At 48.6% G+C, this 14731-nt stretch overlaps 1 protein-coding gene across 1 annotated transcript in view; it reads left to right on the top strand.

Annotated features, from left to right (window-relative positions):
- Window positions 1–14731, top strand: part of DPH6 (diphthamine biosynthesis 6) — a 213956-nt gene that overhangs the window by 146551 nt on the left and 52674 nt on the right. Inside the window, exon 13 of the mRNA XM_054162115.1 lies at window positions 946–1188. Coding sequence (XP_054018090.1) covers window positions 946–1188 — 243 coding nt within the window. The remainder of the gene's footprint in view (window positions 1–945; window positions 1189–14731) is intronic.

Raw genomic sequence — 14731 nt, 5'->3', positions numbered from 1 at the left:
ACAAACAACAAAAAATAGCATTGAAGCAAAGACAGTGTGCATCATAATTCAAAAGCAAAGAGCAGGACCATAAATAGTCATGTTGGGACTTCAGTGTGATCCAGCAGCTGTAACAGTCAGTAATAAGTCAGCAATATCAGCCTGATGAACCTGGTGGCTTTCTGTGATGCGAGTTACAGCATCAGTTGATAAGGGAAGAGCAATTGGTGTCATCCACCTGCACTTGTGTAAAGTGTTTGACACTGTCCCACATGACATCCTGGTCACCAGTTTGGAACATTATGGACTTGAGGATGCAGCACTCACTGGATAAGGAACTGGCTGATGACCACACTCAGAGAGTTGAGGGCAACAGCTCCATGTCCAGATGGAGACCAGTGATGAGTGGCATCCCTGAGGGGTTGGTATTGGGACCAGTGCTGGTTAACTCCTTTGTCAGTGATATGGACAGTGGGATTGAGGCACCTTCAGCAAGGTTGTGGATGACACCAAGCTTTGTGGTCCAGTTGACACACTGGAGGGAAAGGCTGCATCCAGAGGAACCTGGACAGGCTTGGGAGGGGGCCCAAGCCAACCTCATGAAGTTCAGCAAAGCTAAGTCTTGCATCTGGGTTGGGGCAGTCCCAAATACCAATATGGGCTGGGTGAGGGGTGGCTCCAGAGCAGTCTCAAGGAGAAGGACTTGGCAGTGTCACTTGATGAAAAACTCAACATGAGCTGGCAATGGGTGACTCCACCCCCTGCCTGGGCAGCCCATTCCAGCAGCCAATCTCTCTTTCTGGGAAGAATTTCTTCCTAACATCCAGCTTAAACCTCCCCTGGCACAGCCTGAGACTGTGTCCTCTTGTTCTGGTGCTGGTTTCCTGGGAGAAGAGCCCACCCCCAGCCTGGCTACAGCCTCCCTTCAGGTAGAAATCTTACTGGCTTCTTTTTATTTGCTTCTAGGTTGGCGATGTTCTCTACTGTGCTGGCCAGATTGCTCTGGTACCCTGCACGATGCAGCTGGTTAGCGGCGGCGTACGGCCCGAGGCCACGGTGTCCCTCCGTCACGTTGAGAGAGTTCTTCAAGCTATGAGCCAGAAGGTTGCCCTCCACCACGTCATCACAGCCAGCTGCTACGTTACTGACAGCAAGCACATTCCTCTTGCTCGCTCTGCCTGGCAGAAGAGATTAAGAGAGCATGCAAAGGTAGCTGTGAGATTCCTTTTCTCCTTTCTGGGCTTACAGTAAGGCCTAATTGAGCTGTTGTGTTCTGACTCAGGAGTGCTTGTGCACAGCTGAGAAATGAAATTGCTTCGTAGGAAGTTAGGCTCATCATGAACTTTGTCTTAATTCACCAAAGTAGTATGTGAGGAACTCTTACTGAGCAGTCAGTTCCTCCAGTAAAAATGGGAACAGTACTTTAAGGGCAATGAAACTGGTGAGGGGCCTGGAGCCCTGTGAGGAGAGGCTGAGGGAGCTGGGGTTGCTTAGCCTGGAGAAGAGGAGGCTCAGGGGAGACCTTCTTGCTCTCTACAACTCCCTGAAAGGAGGTTGTAGCCAGGTAGGAGTTGGTCTCTTCTCCCAGGCAACCAGCACCAGAACAAGAGGATACAGTCTTAAGCTGTGCCAGGGGAAGTTTAGGCTGGAGGTTAGGGAGAAGTTCTTCATGGAGAGAGAGATTGGCCATTGGAATGTGCTGCCCAGGGAGGTGGTGGAGTCACCATCCCTGGAGGTCTTCAAGAAAAGAGTGGATGAGGCACTTAGTGCCACGGTCTAGTTGATTGGATAGGGCTGGGTGACTGGCTGGACTGAATGATCTTGGAGGTCTCTTCCAAACTGGTTGATTCTATGATTCTATGAATTATTTCTGGCCATATATTGTTTACATAACAAGAGCTGAGCATTTTCCATCCACTTTTTCACAGTACCTTAGAGGTTGGAAGGGCCCTGCAGAGATCATCCAGTCCAACCCCTGCCAAAGCAGGATCACCCAGGGTAGTCTGCACAGGAATGCATCCAGATGGGGTTGGAAAGTCTCCAGAGAAGGAGATTCCACCACCTCTCTGGGCAGCCTGCTCCAGTGCCCCATCACCTTCGCTGTAAAGAAGTTTCTCCTCATGTTGAGGTGAAACCTTCTATGTTCAAGCTTGTACTTGTTCTTCCTTGTCTTATTACTGTGCTCCACTGAAAAGAGCTTGGCCCTTTCCACTTGACACCCACCCCTCAGATAATCACAGACATTGATCAGATCCCCTTTCAGCCTTCTCTTCTTCAGACTAAACAGCTCCAGGTCTCTCAAGACTCTTTTCACAGGGGAGATGCTCAAGTCCCCTGATCATCCCCGTGGCTCTCTGTTGGACTCTCTCCAGCAGGTCTCTGCCTCTCTTGAACTGGGGAGCCCAAAACTGGACACAGCATTCCAGGTGTGGTCTCACCAGGGCAGAGTTGAGGGTAGCTTTACTCTCAGAATCAGGTAAACAGTGAGGTTTGAAATTGGGAAGAAGTCTGTAAAATGACTGATCCACTGTACATTTGTACTTCTCCCCCACTTATTCCATAGAATCAGTGAAAACAGGAACCTTTTTTCCCTCTCTTTTGGAGTAGCCTGTTGGCTGCTGTAGGTTATTGCCTTTCTGTGTGGAAGCCAGAGCAGAGAGGCTTTACCTTGAAGGCATCTGCATTGAAGAGTCTCAGTAGCACATCCCTTACTTGTGTGGGGGTTTGTTTATTTTTTGATATTCCCAAACCACCACAGTCAATTCTGTCAGATAGCATGGCAGGAAATTATGGTCTGTGTTCCTCAGGAAGTAAACTAAGTGAGCCAAACCAAAAGTATTTTGTTATTCTTGAAGTTAGTTCAAGCTGTGGCCAAAGTCCTGAATCAATATCAGCCTAAGCAGGCAGTGTTTAGCCTGAAGAAGAGGAGGCTCAGGGGAGACCTCATTGCTGTCTACAGCGACCTGAAGGGAGGTTGTAGCCAGGTAGGGGTTGGGCTCTTCTCCCAGGCAACCAGCACCAGAACAAGAGGACACAGTCTCAAGCTGTGCCAGGGGAGGTTTAGGCTGGATGTTAGGAAGAAGTTCCTCACAGGAACATTCCAATTGACCATTGGAATGTGCTGCCCAGGGAGGTGATGGAGTCACCATCCCTGGAAGTGTTTAAAAAGAGCCTGGATGAGGCACTTGGTGCCATGGTTTAATTGATGAGATGGTGTTGTGTTGGGTAATAGGTTGGACTCGATGCTCTCGAGGGTCTTTTCCAGCCTGGTTGATTCTATGATTCTAAGGATTACTTAGTAAGAATAGATGGTGTCTCCATTAATTTTTTCCTGCCTCTGTCACCCATCAGAAGAGGAGTTTGTGCAAACAAAACAACACAGAGCAGAACTCACTTCTTGTAAACTGTACATTGAAACCATGAAACTGAAGGTGTTGTAGAATCACAGACTCTTTTTGGTTGGAAAAGAACTTTAAGTTCGTTGAGTCTGACCATTAACTCTTCCAAGTCTGGTGCTAAACCATGTCCCTTAGCACCACATCTGTTTGTCTTTTACACACCTCCAGGGATGGGGATTCAAACACCCCTCCTGGGGAGTCTGTTCCAGTGTTTGAGAACCCTTTTGGTGAAGAAATTTCTTTTAATATCCAAGTTAAAGCTTCCCTGGTGCAACTTGAGGCCCTTTCCTCTTGTCCTGTCACTTGTTGCCAGGAAGAAAACACCCACCTCACTGCAACCTCCTTTCAGAGACTTGTAAAGAGTGAGGTCTCCCCTCCTTTTCTCCAGGCTAAACAGCCCCAGTTCCTTCAGCCTCTCCTCACAAGACCTGCTCCCCAGATCCTTCACCAGCTTCACTGCTCTTCTTTGGACCCACTCCAGCACTTCAATGTCTTTGTCCCAAAGCTGAACCCAGTGCTCAAGACGTGGCCTCACCAGTGCTGAGTCTAATCACCTCCCTGGTCCTGCTGGTCCTGCTCTTCCCAATACAGGCCAGGCTGCTGCTGGCCTTCTTGGCCATCTGAGCACACTGATGGCTCATGCTCATCTGGTTGTCAATCAACACCCCCAGGTCTTCCTCTGCTGGGCAGCTTTCCCCAAGCCTGGAGTGGTCCATGGTGTTGTTTTGGCTTAAGTGGAAGACCCAATACTTGGTCTTGCTGAACCTCATATAGTTGGCCTTGGCCCATCAATCCAGCCTGTCCAGGTCTGTCTGCAGAGCCTTCCTTACCCTCAGGCAGATCAGCTTAGTGCCATGGTTTAGCTGGTTAGATGGTGTGGGGTGATAGGTTGGACTTGATGATCTCAAAGGGCTTTTCCAACCAGGTTAGTTCTGTGACTCTGTGAACACTCCCAAAGAGGATTTTATAGATGGATTTTAGACTTATATTTATTGAATATTCTACATTTAATGGCAAAAATGAGGGTATATTAAAATGGAGGTGTTTGTATTTAACACAGTGAGTAAATCACACCCATCTGAACTGCCAAAGGTTATTTTTAGAGCAGCAAAAATTATTAGTGTTCTGTGATATAGTGATGTCTGGTAAATATCCTCTGCATAAATAACACTGTTCAGCAGCTTCAGTGAAATCATTCAACATACTTCATGTCAGCAGTGTGTAAAGCACAAAAGGGATTGTATAAATTGTTTAGGACACAAATAAATTTGGCCCAGCAGAGCATAAAATAGAAAGCAGTGTGAGAATTGTTCTCTGGGTGTGTTCATATAAATCAAAAGGTTTCCTTTTAAGAGCAGGATGTGGACACAGATTTGGCCAAAGCTTTGTCTGAGATAAGGCCACAGGGTCAGACACACTTACCTGGACTTTACAGGACCTCTTGTCATGTTGACAGTGACAGTTGTCTTTTAGGGACTACTTGAATGATGAGGAGAAAGATAAATTGAGTGTGTTTCAGAGTAATCTGTTGTTTTACTGATACTCAGAGGAGTGTCTCTACTGAGCAATTGTAAGAGAGGGAGCAAATTGGAACAGTAAGCAAGCTGGACCCCCAGCAACTTCTGATTTGTTTCAGACACCCAAACTCTGGCCCCTTCACAGCATCACAGAATGTCAGGGGCTGGAAGGGACCTCGATAGCTCATCCAGTCCAACCCCCCTGCCAGAGCAGGGTCATCTACAGTAGGTCATGCAGGAGCGCATCCAGGCAGGTCTTGAATATCTCCAGAGAGGGAGACTCCACAACCCCCCTGGGCAGCCTGTTCCAGGCTTCTGTCACCCTCACAGTGACAAAATTTTTCCTTCTGTTTCCATGGAACTTCCTCTGCCTCAGCTTCCACCATTGCCCCTTGTGCTGGCATTGGGCATCACCCAGCAGAGCCTGGCTCCAGCCTCTGGGCACTCACCCTTTACGTACTTATAAACATTAATGAAGTTACCCCTCAAGCTCCTCCTCTCCAAACTTCCTTATTCCAGCATCATTCCTTGCTTCCTACACAACTCCTTTCCACTCCTGTCATCCTGGTTTCCCTCATTCCAGATGGCAGCTCAGTAGCTGTGCTCCAAGCACCATTCCCTGCAGTCTTACCCCTCCAGTGTAACCCTGGGTATTGTCTCCCTGAACTCCAGTTACCCACAGCCACCAGAGGTTGTGTCCTGAGAGCTGGCATCCAGCCCTTCTCTCTGTCCCTTTGAGTCACAGTGTCATTGGAAATGCTGTTCAGGGTGACAGAGGAAATCTGATGGAGGTGTGGAAGGCTGTAGTAGAAAGAGAAAAATAGCAGAGAGGGAAGAGTAGGAAAGCAGCACCACTGAGAAAAAGAAATCACTGAGCTACCAAAAAGTTCTTTGGATCAACACTTGGAACGTTGAGAGATGCTTCCTTTGTTAGGACTGAAAGGGTATTGTGGGATCTGAGCTAAACATTTCAGTTCTGTTGGTGGAGGAAAAGGATGCCATCCAGAGGGACCTTGACAGGCTGGAGAGGTGGGCACAAGCCAACCTCATGAGGTTCAACAAAACCAAGTGCAGGGTCCTGCAGCTGGGTCAAGGCAATCCCAGCCACAAGTCCAGGCTGGGCAGGGTCTGGCTGGAAAGCAGCCCTGAGGAGAGAGACTTGGGGGTGCTGGTGGAGGAGAAGCTCAACAGGAGCTCTCAGTGTGCACTTGCAGCCCAGAAAGCCAATCAGATCCTGGGCTGCAGCAAGAGAAGTGTGGCCAGCAGGGCAAGGGAGGTGATTCTCCCCCTCTGCTCAGCTCTGCCGAGACCCCACCTGGAGTACTGCCTCCAGATCTGGAGCCTCTATTACAAGAGGGATCTGGAGGTGCTGGAAGGTGTCCAGAGAAGGGCGACGAGGATAAGCAGAGGGCTGGAGCTGCTCTCCTGTGAGGACAGACTGAAGGAGTTGGGGCTGTTCAGTCTGGAGGAGAGAAGGCTCTGAGGTGACCTAATTGTGGCCTTCCAGTATCTGAAGGGGGCCTACAAGAAGGCTGGGGAGGGACTTCTCAGGCTATCAGGTAGTGATAGGACTAGGGGGAATGGAATGAAGCTGGAGGTGGGGAGGTTCAGGCTGGAGGTGAGGAGGAAGTTCTTCCCCATGAGAGTGGTGAAGCCCTGGAATGGGTTGTCCAGGGAGGTGGTTGGGGCCCCGTCCCTGGAGGTGTTTAAGACCAGGCTGGACAAGGCTCTGGCCAGCCTGATCTAGTGTGGGGTGTCCCTGCCCATGGCAGGGGGGTTGGAACTAGATGATCCTTGTGGTCCCTTCCAACCCTGACTGATACTATGATGCTATCATAAGGCTGCATTGCTGTTAAGCAGTGCTGCTGGAGAAAACAAATTCTAGTTCAGGAATCACAGAATGTTAGGGGTTGGAAGGGACCCAGGAAGCTCATCCAGTCCAACCCCTCTGCCAGAGTGGGATCACCTAGAGCAGGTCACACAGGAACACATCCATTGCATATCTGCAGAGAGGAAAGCAGTGGTTCAAATGAAAAGAAAAGCCAGGCTGCAGCTGCAGGAGTGGAAATCGAGTTGAGGAAAGCACAAGTTCAAGGTAAAAAACAGGCTGCAAAAACAGCATAAAGGCAGCTATGCAAACAAATAATCAAAGCCAAAGCCTAGGGGAAATAATTGGAATTAACAAATCCAAGTGCCAGCCATTGGCAGCTTCTCCCCACCCTATTTTTAAGTTACACTCCATCCACAGTCCTGTGGGAGTTCCCAGGCACACTTTGAAGCAATCCTGGGGAGATGAATTTAGGGACCTTCCCTAACACACCTAGTCAGAAGTACTAACAGTTGTGTGGTAGAAGAGTTTGGGCTCAGCATTTAGAGGTTATTATTTTTAATTACTTTTTTCATTAAAACAGCCACCCCCTCCCCCCCTACTCCCCCCCCACAACTTTATAGCACTGCTAAAACTTCCTGGAAGAAGAACTGACAGTTTCCCAATTAAGTCTCATCCTGTGTTTTCCTTTCACATCTTTTAATGACAGTGTCATGCAATAGGATGGTTTGATAAAGCAGTTTTGCTAACTCATTCAGCAGAGTAATCAATAGGGGGGAAAAAAACACACCACATGAGGCAGATGGGTTGTGGTCCATTTGTATTGGGTGGGACAGATGGCATTATTGATAGATGGAAACATTCCAAGTAATTATTGTGTGATGATGGAACAGTGCCTGTGCCTGCAAAGTTTGTGTTCATTTACTTTGTGGCACCACTTTGTTCAGGGGGGGTTGAGTTGTACCCTGCCGACGGCGCTCCCACTAGAGTTACCTGGGAGCTGAGTCCACCCCCTGCCTTCTTTTTTCCCTCTCCAGGGGTTTTCCATGCAGAACCCTCCCTGTGGTAGTTTGTTGGAGTATTTCAAGTGGTGCACTGCACTCCTGTTACTACCAAGGCTGAGGTGGGCAAGGTTGTGATTACGTATGGACGGGGCAGAATGTGCCTCAAGAGGGCTGGAGCTCCTCTGCTGTGAGGACAGAGAAGATCTTAGTGGTCTGATCCCCTCCCTCCAATAAATTCCTGAGCAAATGTTCTTTGCAAGCAGTGTGCCCAGGTGGCCAAGAAAGTCGATGGCGTCCTGGCCTGTATCAGCAATGCTGTGTCCAGCAGGAGCAGGGAGGTGATTATGCCCTGGGACTCAGCTCTGGTCACACCTGGAGTACTGTGTCCAGTTTGGGGCAGATGTGGAGGTGCTGGAGCCAGTGCAGAGGAGGGCAAGGAAGCTGGGAAGGGCCTGGAGAATAAATCTGTTGAAGAGCAACTGAAGGAGCTGGGGATGGTTAGTGTGAAAGAGAGGAGGCTGAGGGGAGACCTCATTGCTCTCTACAGCTCCCTGCAAGGACACTGAAGAGAGGTTGGTGCTGGTCTCTTCTCATAGGTAGTGACAGAACAAGAGGGAATGGCCTCAAGCTACAGCTGGGTAGGTTTAAATTGATCATTAGGAAACATTTTTTTCAGGGCAAGAGCAGTCAGGCACTGGAATGTGCTGCCCAGGGAGGTGGTTGAATCCCCAAGCCTGGATGTGTTTAAAGGTGGTATGGATGTGGTGTTTGGGGCTATGGTTTAGGAGTGACTCTTGTAGAGTAGGGTTCTGGCTAGGACTTGGTGATCCTGAGGGTCTTTTCCAACCTGAATGATTCTGTGATACCTTTAAAAGTTCTGCAGCCCACCTTCTGACAGAAGCTTCCTTGGCTTCCTGCAGCGAGCATTCAGGATGAGTGGCTGTGATCCCATGATTGTTTCCAATCCAGCAAAGAGTGCTGCAGCTGAGTTTCATTCTGCCAGGAATGCCAGTCAGGTTGTTGACAGTGTCTTAATATCATGTAATGCAGAAGTGATGGGGAAGAGATTTGCAGTGTTAGATCTGATAGCTGCTGCAAACGGCTCTCTTGCTTGTTTCCGCACTCGGGGAGCTTGATGCCAATGCTCAGGCTCTAAATTTAAACCTTTTGGGGGCAGATTTACAAACTGGTTAGATGTCAAAAGATGTAAATGAGCCTGAAAGAGGATTTTTAAAAGCTCTCTGAGAGCAGTCAGCTAGGGGGGCACTGGGCCCATTCCAGGGAGCACCCCACATTGTACCCCCATCAATACCACTGGCACTGCCCTGTGTCTTTCCACCTCACCTCCCAAACGATGTCTGGATCACAAGTTGCAAACAACTTAAGCCCCTGAACAAGAAGCTGCCTAGCTACAAGCAGTGGGGTTTTGGAATAATTACTATGTTTTCATGGCAGCCAGTTAGCATCATGCTTCTGAAGAAAAGGACCTGGGAGTGCTGGTGGAGGAGAAGCTCAACAGGAGCCAGCAGTCAGCACTTGCAGCCCAGAGAGCCAAGCAGAGCCTGGGCTGCAGCAAGAGAAGCAGAGCCAGCAGGGCCAGGGAGGTGATTCTCCCTCTCTACTCCACTCTGCTGAGACCACAGCTGGAGTACTGCATCCAGTTCTGGGCCCCTTATTACAGGAATGATCTGGAGGTGCTGGAACATGTCCAGAGAAGGGCCATGAGGATGAGCAGAGGGCTGGAGCTGCTCTGCTATGAGCACAGACTGAGGGACTTGGGGCTGTTCAGTCTGGAGAAGAGAAGGCTCCCAGGAGACCTAATTGTGGCCTTCCAATATCTGAAGGGGGCTACAAGAAAGCTGGAGAGGGACTTTTGAGGGTATCAGGGAGTGATAGGACTGGGGGAAATGGAACAAAACTAGAAGTGAGTAGATTCAGATTGGATGTTAGTAAGAAGTTGTTCCCCATGAGGGTGGTAAGAGACTGGCACAGGTTGCCCAGGGAGGTGGTGGAAGCCTCATCCCTGGAGGTTTTTGAAGGCCAGGCTGGATGTGGCTGTGAGCAACCTGCTGTAGTGTGAGGTGTCCCTGCCCATGGGAGGGGGCTTGGAACTGGCTGATCCTTGAGGTCCCTTCCAACCCTAACAATTCCATGATTCTTTGTCCAGAGAAGAGCAACAAGGCTGCTGAGGGGTTTGGAGGGTGTCATATGAAGAGCAGCTGAGGGAGCTGGGGTCATTTAGTCTGGAGAAGAGAAGGCTGAGGTGAGATCTTACTGCTCTCTACAACTACCTAACAGGGGGTTGGAGTAAGGCTGGTGCTGGTCTCTTCTCCCAAGCAACCAGTGATAAGATGAGAGAAAATGGGTTTAAGTTGTGCCAGAGTAGGTTTAGATTGGACATTAGGAAAGACTTTTTGGTGAGAGAGTGGTGAGACATTGGACCAGGCTTCCCAGGGAGGTGATGGAGTCACCATCTCTAGAGGTGTTCAGGAAGCTGTGGGTGTGGTGCTTCAGGATGTAATTTAGTGCTCATGGTAGTTGGGGTAGAGTTGGACTCCATGATCTTAAAGGTCTTTTCCAGCCTTAATGGATCTATGATTGTGAATTCTGTGTCCTCTAAATAATAGCATAAGTCATACTAACTGAATTGGTCTCCTCCTTTTACCAGTTTCTTGAAGAGAATAGGTGAGGAACAGAAGTAAATGAATAGTATAAAAGTATAAATAATAGATTAGACTCCTCCTGCATTCACACTGCAGCCAAATCCCATCTGGGTTGATTAACAGAAGGGGTAACATTACCAGGAGAAAACTAAATAGTTTTGAAAACCCTTTCCACCAGCCAGTACCTTTGGCCTGTCAAAAATTCAGTAGGAAGACAGCACTTGTTTCTCTTGCCCTTTTTTCTCTCATCAGGCTTCTAACATTTTGTGCTCCTAGCTGCTGTTTTGAGTGCTCCATAGTTTGATATATTAAAGCAGGCTTCTTTTATTGCCCATGTTAAGAGCATGCAGTGCATTCAAACAGCACAGTGGTAGCAGGTCTTTCATCCTGTGCCTGGTGGATTTCCTTTCCCCTGCCTTCAGATTAGCAAAGCTTTTGTATTCATTTGGAGCAGCTGTAATGAGAATATTTAACACAGGTCAAATGCAGATGGTGGAACTCCAGAGGTCCTTGAAAACAGCCTGCCTTTTAACACTGGGCCGTGGTGGGAGCTGAAAGGCTTGCCAATTTCACCTTCTAGTGAGACTGTGATATTCTGCTTGGAACATAAGTGGAGCCTTCATAGGTATATAGTCAACAAAAGACCAACCAAGCAGTCTGCATGGTTTCAGCTGAAGCCATTATTAGCAACTGAGTACATCTCTCTGCATTAAAAAATTGTATGGTTGCATAACATTGTAAATGCTATCCAGCAATTTCATTTGCAGGCTATAAAGCATGAGAACAGGAATGGGGAGCATTTGTTGTGTGAATGTTGGTGTAGACAGATACACATACAATCAAATCCTTAGCTGGTACAAGTCAGCATGGCTCTGATTTCCATGAACTGATTTGGTGGATGGGATGACCATGAGCCAGCAAGGTGCTCTTGTGGCCAAGAAGGCCAATGCCATTCTGGGGTGGATTAGAAGGAGTGTGGATAGTAGGTGCAGAGAGGTTCTCCTCCACCTCTACTCTGCCCTGGTGAGGCTGCATCTGGAATATTGTGTCCAGTTTTGGACCCCTGAGTTCAAGTAGGACCTCAGGGAACTGCTTGAAAGAGTCCAATGCAGAACCACAACAATTATTAAGGAGTGGAACATCTTCCTTATGAGGAGAGCCTGAGGGAGCTGAGGGCTCTGTAGCTTGGAGAGGAGGAGCCTGAGGGGTGACCTCATTTATGTTGATAAAGATGTGCAGGGGGAGTGCCCAGAGGCTGGAGCCAGGCTCTGCTGGGTGATGCCCAATGACAGCACCAGGGGCAATGGTGGAAGCTGAGGCAGAGGAAGTTCCATGGAAACAGAAGGAAAAATTTTGTCACTGTGAGGGTGACAGAAGCCTGGAACAGGCTGCCCAGGGGGGTTGTGGAGTCTCCCTCTCTGGAGATATTCAAGACCTGCCTGGATGCGCTCCTGCATGACCTACTGTATATGACCCTGCTCGGGCAGGGGGGTTGGACTGGATGAGCTTTTGAGGTCCCTTTCTGCCCCTAACATTCTGTGATGCTGTGGTTTGCACCAGCTTCTTTGCCATTTACAGGTAATCTGTGCATGCATTGTAAACATTGTTTTTCAGTCAGACACAGTGAAGAAGTGGATGTCAAGTTCTTCAGGCTGGTAAACAGCCTGGTTCATCCAGACTGACTGATTTTCCCTTGCAGCAGTTCCCTTAGAAGAGTTTTTTTGAGTGGTTCTTCATCTCCTTTGCTGAAAATATTAATTCTGGTTTGAGCCTGTCACTTTTGTGTTAAGCAAGAGGGCATATAGGCATCCACTGTTTGCTTGGGCCAGAGCCCCTGGTCAAAAGTCTTATGTGTGATGACTGTAAAAGCCATTAACAGGATTTCAGCCCTGAGGTGAGTACCTGTTATCTGTGCCTCTTTATAGAGGGGAGTGCCTCATTTTGGGTGAAAAGGCATCAAATTTCACCCAGCAAAGTCCTAATTATGTGTAGGGCACTTTGAATCCTCCCAACTAGGAAAGGAATTTCAGGAAGACCATCAGCTTCAGAGCTGTTTTGTTTTCTTCTGGTTGGGTTAATCCTGTCGATTTGGACTGCAAGAAAAGCCAGACTGCCACCCAGACCTGCACAGACCCAGACTTGAGCAGCCAAGTCTAGTTTAGAGGAGTGCCTACCCATGATGGAGAGGTTGGAGTAGATGATCTCTGAGGTCCCTTCCAACCTAAGCCATTCTATGATTAGCAACTGCTCCTTCCTAAAACTGTAGCAAGTGAATCTCTTTCAGACACCACAAGGGTTCTTTCCAAGTCAGTGCAGTTTGATGTTAAGCACCAAGTAGCCATTCTAGTTCTTGGTCTTTTCCAGGGAGTGTATTTAACTTGACTTTTTGGGTGTGAGTTCAATGAAAATCAGAAAACTCAGATCTCAGAAACTAGTCAAACTTTTATACTGAGAGCCTTTCCTGTAGCTCTGCAGGCAGTATCCTCTTTGGCATGGTTATGCAGGACCTGGCAAAGCCTTCTTGTTGCAAGAAGCAGACTCAGCTCTGGTCTGGTCAGGATGGAGTGAACTTTATTCTTAGCAGCCCTTCATAGCAGGTCTGTTTTGGACAGATCTGGGACATCCCATACCATATAATACCCTTCCAGTACCTGAAGGGGGCCTACAAGGAAGCTGGAGAGGGACTTTTTAGGGTGTCAGGGAGTGACAGGACTAGGAGGAATGGATAAAAACCTAGAAATGGATAGGTTCAGAAGTTCTACCCTATCAGGGTGGTGAGAAACTGACACAGGTTGCCCAGGGAGGTGGTGGAAGCCTCATCCCTGGAGGTTCTTAAGGCCAGGCTGGATGTGGCTGTGAGCAACCTGCTGTAGTGTGAGGTGTCCCTGGCCATGGCAGGGGGCTTGGAGCTGGCTGAGCCTTGAGGTCCCTTCCAACCCTAACAATTCTCTGATTCTATGATCCTGCACAGCAATAAAACCTGGGAGTGGGCATTCCTCAGAACCTAAATGGGCATCAGTCCATTAGTGGCAGGTGATGAATCACAGAATCACAGAATGGCTTGGGTTGGAAGGGACCTTAAAGATCGTCTAGTTCCAACCCCCCTGCCCTGAGCAAGGACACCTCTACTAGCCCAGGTTGCTCAAAGACCCATCCAACCTGGCCTTAGGATAAGACATGCACAACTTCTCTGGGCAATCTGTCCCAGTTTCTCACCCCCCTCATAGTGAAGGACTTCATCTTTTGTCTAATCTAAATTTCAGTTTAAAGCCATTAGCCCTTGTCCCATCACAGTATACCCTTGTAAAAAGGCCCTCTCCATCTTTCTTATAGGCCCCATTTAGGTACTAGAAGGTTGCTCTCAGGTCTCCTTGGGGGCTTCTCCAGGATGAAGAGCCCCAACTCTCACAGCCTGTGAGAAGCAATCCATCTCTGTGATGATCTTTGTGGCCCTTCTCTGGACTCAGTTCAACAGGTCTATGTCCTTCTGGACAGCTGGGGCCCCAGAGCTGAACACAGTACTGCAGGTGGTGTCTCACAAGAGCAGAGTAGGAGAAGAGAATGAACTCTTGTCTTTGCCTCACCAGTTTTACAATTTTCACTTGTTAAACTCTCTTTATCTCAACCCAAGAATACTCTCTGGTTTTGCTCTTCCTGTGGTCCCTCCCAGCCTGCTGGGGGTGAGTGAGTGGCTGTGCAGGTACTTAGCTGCTGGCTGGGGTCAGCACCACAAATAGCTTCAGCAAATTACCACTGAAGGTGGCTGTACAGTGAGAGAGAGCCTGACAATTGAGAGAAGTTTAGTGGTGCCACCAGAATTGTCACTTGGTTTTCATTCTGCCTCCAGCAGCATCACAGTCTTCTTCATTACAGGCTCAACAACAGGAGCTGGTGGTGCTGTGCATGTGCAGGTGAACAGGTGATTGCAGTTAGAATATAGAGTCATAGAATGGGTTATGTTGGAAGGGACCTTAAAGATCCTCTAGTTCCAACCCCCTCCCATGCCATCAGCAGGGACACCTTCCACTAGCCCAGGTCATTCAATGCTTCATCCAGCCTGGCCTTGAGCAACTCCAGGGAGCGATGTCCCTGGGCAGCCTCTTCCAATGTCTCACCAGCCTCACTGTAAAGAATTTCTTTCTAGTATGTCAGGTAAAGCCTGAAAATTGGTTTGAAAATTAGTTATCATAGTATCAGTCAGGGTTGGAAGGGACCACAAGGATCATCTAGTTCCAAGCCCCCTGCCATGGGCAGGGACACCCCACACTAGATCAGGCTGGCCAGAGCCTCATCCAGCCTGGGCTTAAACACCTCCAGGGATGGGGCCCCAACCACCTCCCTG

This window comes from Dryobates pubescens, chromosome 5, assembly GCF_014839835.1.
Source record: "Dryobates pubescens isolate bDryPub1 chromosome 5, bDryPub1.pri, whole genome shotgun sequence".
Classification (NCBI taxonomy): Eukaryota; Metazoa; Chordata; class Aves; order Piciformes; family Picidae; genus Dryobates; species Dryobates pubescens.
This window is presented reverse-complemented; position numbering and strand designations above follow the sequence as displayed.